At 55.3% G+C, this 16,656-nt stretch overlaps 3 protein-coding genes and 1 long non-coding RNA gene across 4 annotated transcripts in view; 1 reads left to right on the top strand and 3 right to left on the bottom strand.

The window, feature by feature from the left end:
• Positions 1-109: 109 nt before the first annotated feature.
• GALE (UDP-galactose-4-epimerase) lies at positions 110-4,920 on the bottom strand. The gene is made up of 10 exons (XM_014605742.3): positions 4,701-4,920; positions 4,502-4,617; positions 4,033-4,146; positions 3,278-3,454; positions 2,610-2,723; positions 2,468-2,534; positions 2,189-2,274; positions 1,682-1,759; positions 1,305-1,419; positions 110-1,158 (listed from the first exon to the last, which is right to left on the bottom strand). The coding sequence occupies exons 1-10, from the start codon at positions 4,819-4,821 to the stop codon at positions 1,103-1,105; spliced, it is 1,044 nt and encodes a 347-aa protein (XP_014461228.1). The 5' UTR covers positions 4,822-4,920; the 3' UTR covers positions 110-1,102.
• A 326-nt stretch (positions 4,921-5,246) lies between these two features.
• On the bottom strand, positions 5,247-11,573 carry HMGCL (3-hydroxy-3-methylglutaryl-CoA lyase). The gene is made up of 8 exons (XM_006267996.3): positions 11,382-11,573; positions 11,189-11,296; positions 10,318-10,413; positions 9,126-9,274; positions 8,243-8,306; positions 7,604-7,792; positions 6,572-6,697; positions 5,247-5,980 (listed from the first exon to the last, which is right to left on the bottom strand). The coding sequence occupies exons 1-8, from the start codon at positions 11,556-11,558 to the stop codon at positions 5,879-5,881; spliced, it is 1,011 nt and encodes a 336-aa protein (XP_006268058.3). The 5' UTR covers positions 11,559-11,573; the 3' UTR covers positions 5,247-5,878.
• LOC109286019 (uncharacterized) overlaps positions 11,224-16,656 on the top strand; it is a 14,147-nt gene continuing 8,714 nt past the window's right edge. The window contains exon 1 of the long non-coding RNA XR_002093945.2: positions 11,224-11,311. This is a non-coding gene — a long non-coding RNA (uncharacterized LOC109286019). The remainder of the gene's footprint in view (positions 11,312-16,656) is intronic.
• FUCA1 (alpha-L-fucosidase 1) overlaps positions 12,499-16,656 on the bottom strand; it is a 6,967-nt gene continuing 2,809 nt past the window's right edge. Inside the window, exons 4-8 of the mRNA XM_006267997.4 lie at positions 16,168-16,273; positions 15,662-15,862; positions 15,240-15,430; positions 14,299-14,398; positions 12,499-13,653 (exon numbers count right to left, since the gene is read on the bottom strand). Of these exons, the coding sequence (XP_006268059.2) occupies positions 13,513-13,653; positions 14,299-14,398; positions 15,240-15,430; positions 15,662-15,862; positions 16,168-16,273 (739 nt within the window). The 3' untranslated portion in view covers positions 12,499-13,512. The remainder of the gene's footprint in view (positions 13,654-14,298; positions 14,399-15,239; positions 15,431-15,661; positions 15,863-16,167; positions 16,274-16,656) is intronic.

Genomic DNA, 16,656 nt, shown 5'->3' with positions numbered 1-16,656 from the left:
AAACTGAGGGACCAGGACAGGGCTGTGAGCCACCCCCAGCAGCAAGGTGGAGGCTTCCTGGCAGAGCTTACTCCCCCTGCCCAGGTGCATGAAAACCACAGGGCTGCTCGAGTAAGAAAGTTTATTTTTAAATAGAAATCATCAACAGATCAATTCATAATTTAGTAGCATAAGTTACAGACTCAGGATGCAGCAGCAGCAGCAACGGGGCAATGGTAGTGTTGGCCCAGCATGGGGGCAGGCACAGCTCTTACCCCCACATGAGGCAGGGGAGCAAAGCAGTTGCCCACATGGGCTTTGGCACATGAGTTTAAGCAAGGTGCCATGGGTGACAGGAGTCTGATGTGACCACAGCAGGCCTCAGCTCAGACCTACTAGCCCCCACGCACTGCAGCCAGCACCCTGCCGGCCTTGTGCAGACTGCCACACGCTGCTGGCTGAGAACAAAACCAGACACACGATTCGCTTAATTAGTCACTAAACCGGGAACCCATCACCAAGACAGAACGTCAGACGCTGCAGAGGAGACTGCAGTGACAGGCGTGTAAACACAAGGCACTGGCTCCCATGCCTCTAGCACAGATCAGAAGGAGCCTTTGGTCCCTTGCTATTGAGGAGGGAGGGGAAGAGAGGGAAGGAGCGAGTCCACACCAGGATAGGGGACTCAGGAGATGATCCCACCTACATGGAAAAGAAATGGCATGGACGCCTGTGGAAGTGAAATGGTGACGCCCATGGAAACAAGGCTATATGGAATGGGCTGGGAAGCTGCCACAGGCTGGCTTGTGGCCATGAGGTAGATGGTAGGAGGCGGCTATGCTCAAGAGCTCCCACCCTGCTCAGGGCCTGGCCATAATGGGGAACAGCCTACACCCTGTGCTCTGGAGTGAGGGCAGCACCAAGCTAGTCTACACTGACTGTGGTCCCAAGCTAGACAGGCTGTTCCCAGTGGGCTCTGGGGAATGGAAGTGGCCCTGGCCAAGGCTGAGCAATACTGGAGTGGGGTGGGGACTGGGCAGAGGGAGGGGCAGGAGCAGAAGCAGGCAGGAGCCTCCCCAAGCCTGTGGCTGCCTGGGCTGAGGCACCTCCTGGCTGCCAAGCCTCAGTTTTTGCTGAAGCCCATAGGGTTCTGCATCTGCCATCGCCACAGGTCCTCACCTGCAAAGAGGGAGACAAGTTGGAAAGGTGCTAGGAGAGGGACCGAGCCCCATGCCGCCAAGGGCTACTAGTGTCGGTCCCCAGGCCAACAGGTGCCCAGCACCATGGAGGGAGGGGGAGCATTGGGGCACAGGCGCGGTGCTTACACATCTTGTTGAGGCCGAATGCAGCTTTCCAGCCCAGCTCCTGTGCAGCTAACCCAGGGTCTGCATAGCAGGTGGCCACATCGCCCTCCCGCCGTGCCACAATCTTGTACTTGATCTATGAACAGAGCAGTAGGGCCTGAGCCAGTAGCTCACAGGGGGTGGGTGTGTGGGGGGGGGGGAACCTGCCTGGGCAGACCCCCAGCATAGAGAGAGGCAGGATGCCACCCAATTAGGGTGCATAGGGCTGTTGCATAAGCAGCCAGCCTGCAACCAGTGGCTCCACCTGCCCCACAGCCAGCAGGAGAGGACGAGCCCCAGGCTGTGAGCATAGAAACAGCCTTAAGTGCCAGCCCAAACCGCAGCAGTAAATGCCTTACCTCCCTGCCGGAGGCTTTCTCCATGGCCTTGACCATCTGCAGGACAGAGTAGCCAGTACCTGTGCCCAGGTTGTAGATCTGCAAGGACAGCACAGGACAGGACACTTGCTGGCTGTGCTTGTGTATCTGCATCTTTGCTTAGCATAACCAAGCACTGGACCCACCCTCCACCCCTGGGGCAGCCCAGGTAGAAGGGCAGGGACTGGGTTCCTGCACTCGGCAGGGCCGCAGCTGCTCTCCTACCTGGGAGTCAGGCCCTGGCCCCCTGGAGCAGAGCTCCCTGCACCCAGGAGCCTGCATGTGTGCCATGAACAGGCTTCCCTGGAGAGATCCCGCCCCCACGGGTGGCAGAGAGCAATGCCTCTGTCTCGATTATGCAGACAGGCATGTGTCAGGGGTGGGAGCCCCGTGACACCACATCCAAGTGGTGGCCCCTAGATGAAGGCTGCACCTGCACAGGCATCCCAGCCCAATGCCACAGCAACTCCTCAGGGCACCATTCCCTACCTTGCAGCCACAGTTCTCCTTAAGTTTCTTCAGCGCAGCAATGTGACCCTTGGCCAGGTCCACAATATGAATGTAGTCCCTGACGCCTGCCAGGGAACAAAGGGTTGTTGCCAGTGCTTCCAGGTGCATGGGGGGGGGGGGGGGGGTGTGCAGCAACTGCCCTGCCCCTGCAGCCAACAGGCCAGCCCCCTTACCATCCCAACAGAGCTGGGTCCCTCTGCCAGGGTTTGCCGTGCCTCCCCCCACACCCCAGGAGCAACACTGAGCCCAGCAACGCACCTGTCCCATCCACGGTGTCATAGTCATTCCCAAACACACTCAGGAACTCCCGGCGCCCCACGGCCACCTGCACGAGGGAGAGGCCATGAGTCCGTGCTCAGGGGGTACGATGGGGAAGAGGGGGAAGGAAAGGAGGCTGTACCTGAGCAACATAGGGCATGAGGTTGTTGGGGATCCCCTGTGGGTCTTCTCCAATGTCTCCTGACTCATGGGCCCCGATGGGATTGAAGTAGCGCAGCAGAACCGCATTCCAGCCCTGGGGAGACACCCCTGCACGTCAGGCCTAGTCCGGTCTAGGGAGGGCACAGAACAGGCTCCCACAGCCCATGCAAGGAGCCCAGGCTGCGCCAGGTACTGCCTGAGGAGCTGGGAACGTGGGCATAGGGTACAAAAGCAGCTAGCTCATCTGCCCTGCTGCCCTCCAAGTGCTGAGTCTCTGCGGCATGCAGGGCAAGAGCAGCCAGCCCAGGCCCTTGGATGTGGTCGCAGCAGGCAGGGGCAGCACTAAGGCAGGATGTTCCACGCAGGGAACAGGGCCATGGTCCCCATCAGGGCATGTGCTCCCAGCTCTCAGGCCACAGGCTCCAGCCTCCTGTTCCTGGGGTCCCTCTCAGCTTGGGGGAGTTCGAGCAGGATGGTGCTGCATGGGAGGTTGAGCCTTTCCCCAGGGGCTAAGAGAACTGGGCATGGGTCTAACCCTGCACACGGAGCTGGGGGCACCGCTGAGTCCAAGGCCTTGAACGCTGCCAAGACCCAGGGGCTGGGAGGTCCCAGCTTCACGCACGTGCCGGGGTGTGGGGGGGTCGTTACCTTCTCAGCCTTGCACAAGTCTCGTATCATCTCTTCAATGAAGTACTTGGACTTGCCGTAGGGGTTGGTGCAGCCGCCGACCGGGTGCTTCTCGTCCAGGGGGAGGTAGGCAGGGTCCCCATACACCGTGGCCGAGCTGCTGAACACAATGTTCCTCACGCCGTGCGCGTTCATCGCCTGTGAGGGCAGGGACCGTCTGACACCAAGCCTGCCCCGTGTGCTCAGGCCCTGCCACCAGGCTGTGCCCAGACCAGAGCCCCTGCAGAGACGCAGGGCTCATCTCCAGCTGAGACGCAGCCGCTCCGAGTGCGAGAGCAGCGCCACGGGGTGCAGCAGGCTGCTGCCAGCTGAAGCCACTCGCAGAAGGCAAGGAGGTGGGGGGATAATTACTGCACTTATCAGGGCAGGAGTAGCACCCGGCCCACAGCAAAGGAGTCAATCTCCCTGCAAGCAGGTACAGCCGTTATACTACTAACCTCAGTACCGCGGGGGCTCTAGCAAGGCCCCTGAAGCGCTGGGCGTACCACAGGGCTGAGATTTTCCCGAGGCACCCGGTACTTCTCAAATCCTAGCCTTGAAGGGGCAGCCGCTGGGCTGCGGGCTCATCTTCCACAAGATGCCCTTGTGCCTTCCCAGCGGGCGCGTATCCGACACCCCCCAGTACTCAGCATCCCGCTCTGCCCCTTCAGCATTGGACGCAAGTCTGCCGCGGTCCTCCCCCCGCCCGCAAGGCTTCGTGCCTGCGCCCCGCTCACCTCCAGCAGCCGGATGGTCCCGGTGAGGTTCACCTTGTAGTACTCCAGGGGCTGCTGGACCGACTCGCCCACCGCCTTCAGCCCCGCCAAGTGCATCACTGCCGAGAAGCGGTGCTGCGCGGCGGAGGGGACAAACACGCACGGCTCGGGGGGGGAGCACGGGGTCAGCGGCCGCCCGCCCTCAGGTGGAAGCCCACCGCCGGGGAAGCAGCTGCCCGGCCAAGCCCCGGTTCTCCCCCCGCCCCTGAATGTTTTCTACTTTCTGTGGCCGAGGGGATGGATGACTAGCGAAGCCGGGGTTTTCCTACCCCCGACTCCGCCGGGACGGCTCTGGTGCCCCCCGGAGCCGCCCCCAGCCCCGCGGCACAAGCGGGAGGAGACACCCCCGCCCCAGAGCCTCCGACTGGAGGTTTCGGCTCCTTCCCCGGGGGCGCAGCCAGAGCCTGGTGCTGGCCCTACCCCCGCTCACCTTCCCGAAGAGCCCCCGCAGCGCCGCCTCGTCCAGCACGTCCAGCTCCTCGAACAGGATCTCGCGGCCCACGAGCCCCTGCACCCGCCGCAGGCTCTCGGGCAGGCCGCCTTCCCCTGCGGGCACGAGCACGGGCGCGGGCCGGGCGTCACAGCGCTGCAGCAGCCCGGCCAGGACCACCCCCGCCCACCCTACCTACCTCGGATAGCGTTGTGGAAGTTGTCGATCACCACGGGCACGTACCCGGCCGCCACCAGCTCCAGCACGCAGTGGCTGCCGATGTAGCCGGCGCCGCCCGTTACCAGCACCTTCTCCGCCATCGTCCCCGGGGCGCTCGCACCAGCTCCTTTCTGCTGCCGGCCCGGGGCCACGCGGCTGCTTCCGCGGGGAAACGCGTCGCTTCCGCCCCCGGCTACGGGCGCGCCACGCGGCCAAAAAGGGCGGGCTCAGGGAGCAGCGCGCCGCGGATTGGCTGGCGAGGGAGGGCGGCGACCCCGCCCCAGCTCTTCTGAGCAACCGCGGGCGCCTGAGGCGGGGCGGGGCGGGGCGGGAGGCAGCGATTGCGGGGTGAGCACGCGCCGCGCCCCCCCCGCAGGGGACAGGGCCACGGGGAGGAAACCAGGCGGGGGCAGCCCTGGGGGAACAGGCCCCACTCCCCTCAGCCCTGGGCCCAGGCCCCCCCCCAGGCACTCCCCTGCCCCGACATGGCCCCCACCTGAGGGGCAAGAGCACAGCACCAGGCCCAGGCGCTTCTGAATAACCTTTATTTGTCTGAAATTCGTTACAGGAGGAGCACAGCCGGAGCCGTTCCCTCGTGCCCAGGCCCTTCACCAAGCGGCTTCAGCGTCCCTGCGCCTCAGTCCGATTTCAATGCATGTCTCCTGGTCAAAAACACTCCAGGACACGAGCGGTTTTCTACACTAGAGAGGACCAGGAGCGAAGATCCAGAGCGGGACCTCAGCCTTCAGCTCGGTCCCATGAAAGGCACTTCCTTGCGTCTCCGGCATGAGTCTTTGCTCCCGGTGGGAGAAGAGGAGCCCGTCGCACCCCCGGGGGCGGGCCCAGGGGAGGCTCGAACTGGACCTGCCAGTACTTGCCTGGTAGCAGGAGGCTTATAGCAGCTGCCCCTCCAGGCAGAGTCCCCTGAGCAGACACAGGGCTGAGGGCCTGGGGGGTGGGGAAGGAAGCAGTTTAGGGAGCCCGTCTAGGGCTGTTAATGGCACTTATAGATTCTGCTGCGTGACCTTCCCTCTACCCAGCCCTGAGCCCGAAAAAGGGGTATTTAAGAGCAACCCAGAGAGCAAATGCAACTTGGCTAGCTCCAGGTCTTCACGGCCGTGGGCTGCGCTGACTTGTCGCAAGCTGAGCTGGCAGGCGTCACAGGCGGCAGGTGGCCTGGGCCACTTTGGAATTGGATCTTCTGTTCAGCGCTTTGCAAATAAACGCGCCCACGTCCATCAGCTTCTGCAGATCCACACCCTTTACAAGACACAGGATTAGCTTGCACCTGCCCCCAGTTACATCCAAATGACTGTCACCTGCTGTTAATTTTTACAGCCTAGGAGACAACTGGAGGAAGAGGACACTGTTCTGGTGATGCTCTTAACATCCGTGGCTCCCTGGTGCAGCTGTGACAGCAGCATTTCAAACTAAGCATCAGTGTGAGGGGCTGGGAGAAGGAGAGGGGAGGAAGGTGGACAACCTCAGACACAGCAAAGGGATGAGAAGAAATCCTGAGGGCACCAGCCAGACCTGCCCATTCTCTATGCCCTCCATTACCCAGCTGGAAGGCTGGGATCTATTCCGTCCCCAGCCCGGCTGAGTTTTATGACTATTCATTTTAACTGCAGCCTTGGGATCCAAATTCATTGCTTCCAATCGGCTCCCTCGTCCTTGCCAGGACAGAGAACAAGGGCTCTTTCAGCTAGACAGAGCCTCACTGTCCCCGTGGCAGCCACACCTACTGGCTTGTGTGGCAGGCTGAGCTTTTAAACCAGGCATTCAAGCTCCGGCTGGAAATGCAGGCACACATCCACCCCAGGGCAGCAACCTCCAGCTGGCCAGACTCACCGTGTGAATGCCAAGCCCATCAAGCATGTACACCAGGTCCTCTGTGGCTACGTTTCCTGAGGCTCCTTGTGCATAGGGGCAGCCTCCCAGACCAGAGACCGAGGAGTCAACCACGCTCACGCCCATCTGGAAACACGCACAAACAACTGCTTTCAGCTCTGACCCTCCTGGACAGCAGGTCCGAGCAAGGATCCGGCCAAGCCCTGAGCGCTCTAGCCTGGAGACAAGGCATGGGACAACCTCCCTATTAACACACTGCCTATGCAAGAGGTATAGGTCTTCCTTTTCCATAGCACTTGGCAATCCCAAAGCAAAAGACAGGCTGTACTAAATGCAACTGCTTGCTTAGGGATCTATAAAACTGAACAGCACTGACCCAAATCAGTGTTGCCCACACCATGCCTCACACAGTCTGCTAGTCTGAAACTCCAGGCCAGAAGCCCAAAGTGCTGATGTACAAGAACCAAACCAAAGCCCGCAGGGACCTCTATGCCCACCGCTCACAACCCCCACACTTATGCTGGTTTGCCCCAATACAGGCAGTAACAGTACAGAGATAGGCGCGGAGCCCAGGACTGAGTCAAAGGAGTATGGACTCTTGAATTCGGCTCCCATCTCTTATCGCCACATCGGAGCAGGCTTCACAGGTCCTGTCACTAGCAAGGTACTGTGTAAACACCCAGCATCAGCTGCTCAGGCCAAGAGGGAGCTGCTGCCCATCCTGCACTTGCTCCATACTGGGAAGTTCCTTATGTTTGGCCTGAGCCCACAGCACCCAAGGGCAGCCACGCAGCAGCTCTAGGACATAACCAAGGTCACGCTGTTCTGGAAGGCGCCCCCCCTGCCCCTCCATCGGTGCATTCCACACACCGTTCAGAGGGGAAAGGTTCTGTGTGGTTTGTAGCCTGCTCGAGCCAAGTGGCCAGGTCAGCATGGGACAGTGACCCTGTCAGGAAGGGCTGTCCTCAGCACACAAAGGGAAAAAAAGCTCCAAGTAGGGTCCAGTTCATCAGAGCAAAGCAATGCTCTTACCTGAAGGGCAACTAAGGTGTTGGCCAGAGCCTGCCCGTAGGTGTCATGGCAGTGAACAGCAAGAGCCCCCAAAGGCACCTCCTTCATGACTGCAGACAGCATCTCCTTCATGCTCCCAGGGGTCCCGACCCCAATGGTGTCACCAAGGGAAATCTCGTAGCACCCCATCGCGTACATCTTCTTCGCCACCTGCCCAAGGAAATGACACCTCAGTGAGAAGAACTGGCTTGCCACTAAGGTCCCGTAGCACCTCGTGCATGGATACCTATCATCACTGTGCCTGGCTCTGAAGTGCAGCTAGCTCTGTGGTGGAACAGAGCAAGCATTAGACTGCTCATGGATATCAGGTGCACAGAGCTGCAAGCAGGAAGTGAAGAACACCACCTCCTATCACACCCCTCAGAGCACTCTGCTCCATTGCTACCCCAGGCAGATTCACATTCACTTCTCAGTGAGGTGGCAACTCGCCAGAAAGCCTTTCATACTTTGTGGGGTGGGGGGATGCATTCATTGATTCTACGGGTGCATCTCCACAAGCAATTAGGGCCCCATTCTATCTTCAGCAGGGCACAGCACCTGCTTCTGCTCTTAACATTACAGGGGATTAGAAAAGCTCCAGGATTCTGCAGTTGTACTCACCTCTGCTACTTTAGCAGGGGCAATCTTGCCTTCATAAGGGCAGCCAAGAACACAAGACACGTACCTGTAGCAAAAGACCAACATCAGCAGGAGAACCAGGGAAATAAAGATGGACTCATTCAGCCCCAATAAGCACCACCCCGCATTCTTACATCATGGAAAATTTCAACTCTCTTCCAGAAGCTGATGGTTTGAAGTAGGTAGATAAAGGCACAGAGCTGCCATAATGATTTCCCCAGCATAATTAGTCACACCCCAGGGACTTGGGGGGAAGGGAAGGCAGTGTCAGGGTAGCTGACAGGTGTTTAAGAGTGCATCACACAACACACATTTGTGCCTCCAGGACTGACATGAAGCACTCCTCTGATAGAGCTCAAAATACAATTCAAGCTGTGGTTTTCTTAAGGTGGTAAGTTTTGCTTTCCTCCAAGTTGAAGACTGATTCACTCACCCCCTACCCCTCCAAAAGCGCTGGGAAAAGAGCATTCAAGGGACCAACTATGCTCTCTACTGGGACACGACTTCTAACAAGGGACATCTGAATGCTGCAGTTGCTGTAGGGGAGCTGATGGTGATAAGAGAACTGCATTTGTCTAGCAAAGAGGGACTGGGATGCTTCTGTTTCCAAACTCATGCTAGCAGCACTGAATCGTTTCACGGCTTGCTTGTGAGGATGGGAAGCAGAGTGAACAGCCTAAATCCCAGTCCTCTGTTACTGGGAACTGGAGACGGAAGTGAGGGTCACAGGCTGCACTTGTTTCAGGGAGGGGCTGGAAAGGCCCTGGTTTTCGTACCAACCTGGCACTCCTCCAGCCCCAGCAATTTTACTTGACATCACCACTACAAACTAGTTTGCCTGGTGCTCATACCAGCAGTGCCTCACCCTCGCACTGGAATGTTTGCCGCTCTTGCTGCCTCCATCACTTCACTGAACCTCTGGAGACTCTCATCTATTGAACAGTTAATGTTCTTCTTACTGAACAGCTCCGATGCTGCTCCAAAGATGGACACCTCTCTGGCGCCTGCTGTGACCTGCCGACAGGGAGATTGGACCAGTATGTTATTTTGCATCTGATTTATGCAACTCCCATAAAGGCCCTGTGAGCTCAAGTTACCAGGGCTGAGGGCATGTCCATAGGGTCCAAATAAGAAAAGCACTTAAGGACTCATTTCTGTTGCTAACAAAACATCTAGTAAAGGCTCAATCCTGTAAGGGTGTCAGCACCCGCAGCTTCCAATTACATTGGCTTCAAACACACTGGAGGCCCCTAGCTCCCACTGTCTCAATACAAAGCAGTTAAACACATGAGATAGCTGTACTGGACCAGTCAATGCCCCTGTGTAAGATGCACTGCGGAGTCTCAACTCACAGACAGCTGTAGGTGGCAGCTGATGCAATACTATTGTGCCTGCTGATTGGCAAGATTTGAGGCAGCAAATCAGCTGGAACATCAGTGGAATGAGAATCTGGGCAGTTGTTAAGTCCTATATCCTTGACAGATACCCATGAAATCGATGGAGCTATTTAATCCTGAGATGCGGTTACAGAACATTAGGGGCACAAAACACTTACTCTGCTGACAGTTACAATCTACAAGAATTTGCTACTGGAGATGAACAATTTTCCCCTCAAGGTATTTTGCAGAGAGTGTGTATTGACCTGGTCTGCAACGGGAATGCAGAGCAAGGCTATTCCTAATGCTGCTGGACTCTATAGGGGAGCGCTCTCTTCAACAGCCCAGTGTCTCTGCTTCTCTTGTGGGACGAGTTAAGCTAAGGCTTTGGTGCGAGACAGCCAAGCCTGCCCTGGGAGTGACGGCAGCACCTAAGCCACCTCTGCTGCATGAACCAGGAACAGAAATGTGGTTGTTACAGGAGACTTGTCTAGGCAGACATGCCAAAGCAGGTGAACAGACTTGAAAATAAAACCCCACCAACTTCTGCATTGGAAGTGGCAGGTGACAGCATCTCCAGCAGGTACCTGGCTTCTGCAGTGAGGCACATCTCCACCTTCTGCACATTTGGCAGACACGGCACACACCAGAGCACTTGGAGCCCAGCACAAACCCCCTTACCGCTGCCTGGAAGCCTTTCAGGTTTGGGATCAGGACCGGGTAGCTCACGCCAGGAAACTTCTCAATTCCTTTCAGGACTTCTGCATGGTCTGCCATCTGCACGGCACCAGGAGAGAGACTTTAGAAGTGGTCACTTTTCCAGGAGATGAAAAAGAGAGCGCTTGCAGCCCATAATTTTTTTGCAATTTCGTAACTGGTCTAATAAAAGGTCTCATTTCTAAACCAAGAGTACTAGATTTCTGCATTTCTTTTCGTCTCAAACACCAAATACATCCCAAACACAGAAGATGTGGAATTTTTGCTGAGTTTGGATTTTAAACATCACTGCAGAACAACAAGGAAGATTTTTAAAGCTCCCTGTTTGCCAGTGGACACTTCCAGGGAAGGGACCCTACCTGACCTGCACGACTCAGAACCACTCTCACGGCCCCAGAGGGACAGATTTCCCATTTCCAGTTCCTTCTGTGCAAAAAGGAAGTCTATTTCTTACCTATGGGGACTTTTCATTATCTTTAATATCCCCAGAGCCTGATGAAGGGCTTTGAAAGCTTGCAGAAAGAGACTATTTTTGCAATGTCCTAGCAGGTCTAATAAGAGGTATCATCCCTGAAGCAAGAGTTTCTTGCAGCCCGTGATGCCTGCCCCACGCGAGACACAGAAAGTCGGGGTCCCGGCGAGTCAGCTCTTCCACAGGCAACCGGATCTGGACTCGTGAGGATGTTTCTAGGGCTGCTCTCCTTGGAGGGGGAGAGGCGGGCGCCGCACCCAGCCTTTCCCCGCCGGGCCAGCTGAAGTCCCCCCTCCCAATCCAGAACCGCCTCGCGGGACCTTTGACACCCGAGTTTTGGGGACGCGCCCAGCGAAGACCGACCTGAGGAACCCACTTAGGGGACACGAAGCTGGTGGCCTCGATGACCGGCAGCCCCGTCTCCGACAGCATGTCGATGAAGCGGATTTTCACCTCCGTGGGGACGACGGCCTGCGGAGGAGAGAGGTACGTCCTCGCACGCACGCGCGGCGCCTCGCGGGAGGGGGGTCGTGGGGGGGGGCCCGGGGGGCGGTACCTGCTCGTTCTGCAGCCCGTCGCGCGGCCCCACCTCCACGATCTTGACGCGCCGCGGGCCGGCGCTGCCGAGCTGCGGAGAAGGCGGCGTTACGGGCGGGCCGGGCCGGGCGGCACTCATCGGCCGGAGCGCTGCGGCCGCCCAGCGCGGGACCGCCCGCCTCGTCAGCGCCGCCATCTTGGGTCACGGCTGGGCGGCGCTCACGTGACCGCGCCGTCACATGACCCTGCCCGCCCCAGCACGTGACCACGCCCAGCTCCACGTGCGGCACTGGGCACTTACCCGGCCGCTGCCGCCGACACCGGCGCAGCCCCACGGCATCGTGCGCTCGGCCCCGGGCGGAGCCGCTACTTGTAGCCGCGCGGCCTGTTTGTGTTGGACGCGGCCTCGTTTCGACACCGCGGTGGCGTGAAGCCCCGGGGGCAGCGCTGTTTGCCTTGGCCCGCCCCCAGCGCGGCCGGGGGGCGGGGGAGCTCGGCGCAGGAAGCGGCCTTGCTTCGTGCCAGCAGCTCCGCCGCCCCCCTCCCCGTGCCCGGCCGTGCCTCGCCTGTAGCACGAGGAGAGACTCAGGCGCGAGCCTTTCATTAACGTGGCCCGGCTAAACCCACTGTTCAGGCAACGCAGTCGGGCCGCGGGCGCCTCTGTGCAGGTCGCCACCATCCAGACTAAGCTGTTGAGAGTTGCCCACCTTGCTGGGGGCATCTGATGGCAGCCGTCTTTCCTGCCCAAGTGCAGGGGGCCGGGCCTGATGATCTGTAAGGTCCCTTCCAGCCCCTAACTATGCGAGTGGTCTCCACCACGTCAAGCTACATCAATATGCTCAGGCAGGGTCGTCCTTGGGGGGGACTGGCGACCCCCCTGGGCCCTGCAGACAGTGCCGTACAGGCCTTGCCACAGCCACGGTCAGCTCCCCGCTCCCCCCCAGCCCTAGGGATGCCTGTACTTAGCAACAGAAAGGTAGAGATGATTGGGTTTCCCAGCAATGCTTGCAACAACAAAAAAAGATTTGGCAAGCTCCTTGGTGACATCCAATTCAAATACTTGTAAGGTTTGCTTTATACTTATAAATCACGCCTTGTATTTCAGCTCTAGTTCACGTGAAATGAATGCAGCCGTGTTTTCTCACAACGCAGGCTTTATTTTAAGTACACTGTCCGTACAAATCATGCTTGATTTCAGTTACACTTCAATTATACCCATAAAGAATTCATCCTGTGGAAGGTATTTAATCATTTCACCTACCACTGAAAGAGGAATTCAGCTACCAAATTTTGTTTAGAGACAGAGATTGACATTTCAAACAAGCAGATTCTCCTATTTAAAGTCAGTTAGCAGGTGTTTTCAGAGCTCCCGAGCTGGACTGTTAATGCAGCTGTAGAGGACACCAGCTCCTGTCTTCAGGCAGTGCACATTTCCTGCTTTCCTTTCCCTGGTGCAGCGATAGCCCCGTGCAGCCCAGTCCAAGGCACGTTCCCCGATTATAAAAGTAATGTAAACATGAAGAGTGGTTTCTATTTGTCCACAGAGGCTTGTGGACACCAGCTGCACACTGAATACAGTGATTATTAGAATCCCAAACTCTCCTTCAGCACAAAGACCCCTTGGCAGCGGGGCATGTGTCTCTGGCACTGCTAAAGCTCCCTATTACCATATTATTGAGGTGCCATTTATTCAGTTTTTTTCAGTCATCTTGGCTGTAGCTCTCAATTCAAGCACCTCTGTACACACCCCACACTATTTTTGTTCCTGCTCCCAACTCATCTTGTGTCTATGAGGACACATAGCCTTAAACTACAGCAGCAAATCAACATCTGCAAAGAATCCCAGCTAAATATCTCCCAGTAAGTGTCAGAAGCCTGACCCTAGTCACAGTCCAACAAAAGAACAGGACTATCGGAAGTCATGGCAAACTTCTTCACTGGTCAGCAGAGAGGTAGAAAACAGATCAGGCCTTCGCTCCCATCTAAAAAGTTTGGCGGTATGTTGGTGTATATACCACCAGTCTTTCTTGGCCGGAGCGGCTTAGGTAAGTTAAACTCTTAGATGAGGAAGAATAAATGATTTATTCAGATTCTTTTGGCTTAAAAATTTAAAATAAAAGGAATAATTCCAGGCTTCTTTTCAACAGCTGTCACTTTACACCTTCCAGCCTGAGGGTCCAGCCCAATTGCATAGGTAAAACAGATGGGGCTATGTAGGGCAGACTGATCAGTAATCCCTTATCTGGGGACTTCTTCCACTTCAGAGTCCCAGAGAATCCCAACAAGGTCACCTGCACAAAAGGAAAGAGAAAAAAAATATGTTCATGCATTGCTTCAGGCGAAATGCTTTCTCTTTGAATGAGCAGCAGCAGAACTGACATTCCTTAGCAGCCCAAGGACCAAGACTTCAAAAACACTCTAGTGGTCTCCATAACTACCCAATTTACCCATGTGCAGATTATAACAAGGTGTGGCTGAGCATCTGGCTGTGGTTCTTCCTCAGGGACGTTTTACTTCTGGTGGATGGAAATACTATTTGTTCATTATAAATGGCACAAAATTTGGCATCATCACGTCAGGGTGCTCACTACTGACATCCAGGACACACACAGCTCCCCTCACACCACAGCTGGAACTCTGGGGAAGAAGTGTCCTGATTTATGCTATGGCCAAATAAGCAGCAGCCCTGGCAAGTCCTATCCAGTCTTCCAAATGGGAGGATGACGGCTCAAAACACCGGACGCCTCAAGGGCAGAGAGCATATGGCATGGGGAAACGGGGTTCTTTGTGACCTCTCTGGAACTGAAAACCCAAAGGCATGCTTAATAGATAAAACCCACATACAATTTTCAAGGTGTGTGTGATGGGATCTAAGTTAACCCTCTGTGTATCAAAGAAGGATCTCCAGAATTCACTCCCTAGCTTATGTCCCTTACTTCGGTGTCTGAAGATGGAATAGGTGAAGACAGCTTCAGCATGTCATCCCGAGGCCAGTTCAGAAAGATGGCATAAACAGCTGGACCTTTAGATGTGTACCTGAGGGAATACAAGGCATTTCAGAGATCTGAACAGCACCAGAGGCAGTCGAGTGTTTTGCTTTCTGCACAACTTCCCTGCAGACGTAAAGCATAAGCGTCTCTTAGCGGTCCCCCCCTTAGTAACTAGGATAGTGAGTGACCCTATTACCCACAGTCCAGCCGTTACGAAGTCCAGCAGTGATCAGTGCCAGACAGACAAAGTCCATGCATGCTCCCTGCGAGTGGACGGGGTGTTGTAATAATAATGTTCTCATTCCATGCTGTAGTCAGTAGCTGGAATAAAGCTATTTTACAGGTCTCGAGCAAATCGATTTATTGCTCAGTATTTCTGGCCTACTCTCCAAAAACAACTTTGTTTTTCGGCACTTTTGTCCTGCTAACATACATATTACGCACTTCTTCCTTTTGAGAAAACACAGCAGTTGAGCAACAGGGCACAAGACCATTATACATCAGCTAGCGCGTACCCAGCTAGTGTGAAATACATCACATTACACAATTAGCACACAGCAGTTTGGAAGTGAGATGTACCCATGTAACCCTGTGTAGTTGAACAATCGTTCTTGGAAGCAGCTTCATGCAAAATGAAGGCAATTTGTTTTTAACTTTCTATTTTTTAAAGGGGCTAAAGCTGTTTTAATGCACAGACATTACAGTATTCTCAGTGCACTCTGCTGGGCTGTAGTTCTGTACTCTTGAGTGAAGATGACTATGACTGACCAGTCCCCAATGCCTCCCTGTCCCCTCTCAGAACTGCAGTCTGGCCCCTCTTTGCCTAGGAAGTCACAGTCCGAGGGGAGGAAATGTTCCCATGCGGTGCAAGACACTGCAGCTCTTACCATACATTGTTCGTGCTGTTCTCCACCTGCACCCTCCATGGCTTGGATGCATAAATCGCTTCCCCATTAATGCCCAACCACTCTCCAAGGGACAGAAGCCTTTCTTGGAAGATTGGCACAATCACTCCTTCTTTCGTAGGGCCCACGTTGAGAAGATAGTTCCCTCCAAAACTCACGGTCTGCACCAGCTCCTGTGACAGGGACAGGAAGGCAATATGAATTTGATTCACCATCCCTGACAGAAAATGGAAGACATCTGTGTAACACTTGGATTGCAGCAAGCTGCTCCTTTTATACGTGCTATCAGGTAACACCAGCACAGAGAATATCACGAAAGCTTCTGCCCAGACAACAGAAGTTCAGCAAAGACCTCTGACCCTCCATAACCGTTAACCCCCTTATTTCTGCCTAAGGGCTCTTACTCTGATGATGCTGGATGCATCCATCAGCTCGGCAAGTTGCATGTTGCTTCGATAGCCCCAGGAACTTCTGTCAACAGAGGAGCACATCTCCCACTTGTGATCTGGCAGGGTGCCTGGCTTGTATTTGTCAGCACAGTTGTAGAAGCCGCCGTGATGGCAGGAGCAGTTCTGGCCCCAGCGGTCATTCACCACGACTGTATCCTACAATGGAGCAGCGTAGTTAAGAGAGGACTGTCTCAGACCCTTAATACTTCTGCTGTAACACCTGTTCTCAAGAAGTAAACTGGTTTTGGTTCTGCATTGTTTGGTGACTGGGATCTCTTCACAGTAAGAGGCAGAGTTGCTTTTATGAGCGAAATACTTTAGATGCCTCTGTTCCAAACACCTCATGTTTGGGATCAGTCAAATGGATTTGATTTGGATAGAGCTGATATCAGAAGCTGCCCAATTTTTCCCCAAGCTAGTGGAAAGACCAGAAGACACAAAGGAAACGCTGACAGCAGTACCTTGACGGGACTGTCATTATAAAGCCATGCAAGGAAAGAGGTCGAATTCCAGTACGTGTCCGGTGCCTCCCACTCTCCATCTGACCAAATCAAATCTGGCTTGTACCTAAGAGACAGAAGGAGGACACTAGAAAAAAATAACATTCCTCCTTTCTTCTACTTCCAGTTTAGCCCAGAGAAATGACCACCACAAAATGGGATTTCCCCTTTGGGTGTAAGGAGTGAAAACAAAGGTAGTCAAACACGTTTTTCTTGCTGTACAACATAACTTGGGAAACGCTTCCAGGTAGGAAGTGAAACACATTCAACCTCAGGGCAGTTCTTGCAGCAGTGTGGAGGTGTGAGCATTGCTCATAAATTGGCCTGCATTCTTGCAAGAAAAGGCAATTAATAAAAGCTATAGCTCAAAGGCAAGGATAAAATGCATCCTACACGGGGAGAATGGCCAGAAGTAGATAATGCCAAATAACACGTTTCCAGGGCACAGGG

The sequence above is a fragment of the Alligator mississippiensis genome, chromosome 6 (assembly GCF_030867095.1).
Source record: "Alligator mississippiensis isolate rAllMis1 chromosome 6, rAllMis1, whole genome shotgun sequence".
In the NCBI taxonomy this organism is placed as follows: Eukaryota; Metazoa; Chordata; order Crocodylia; family Alligatoridae; genus Alligator; species Alligator mississippiensis.
This window is presented reverse-complemented; position numbering and strand designations above follow the sequence as displayed.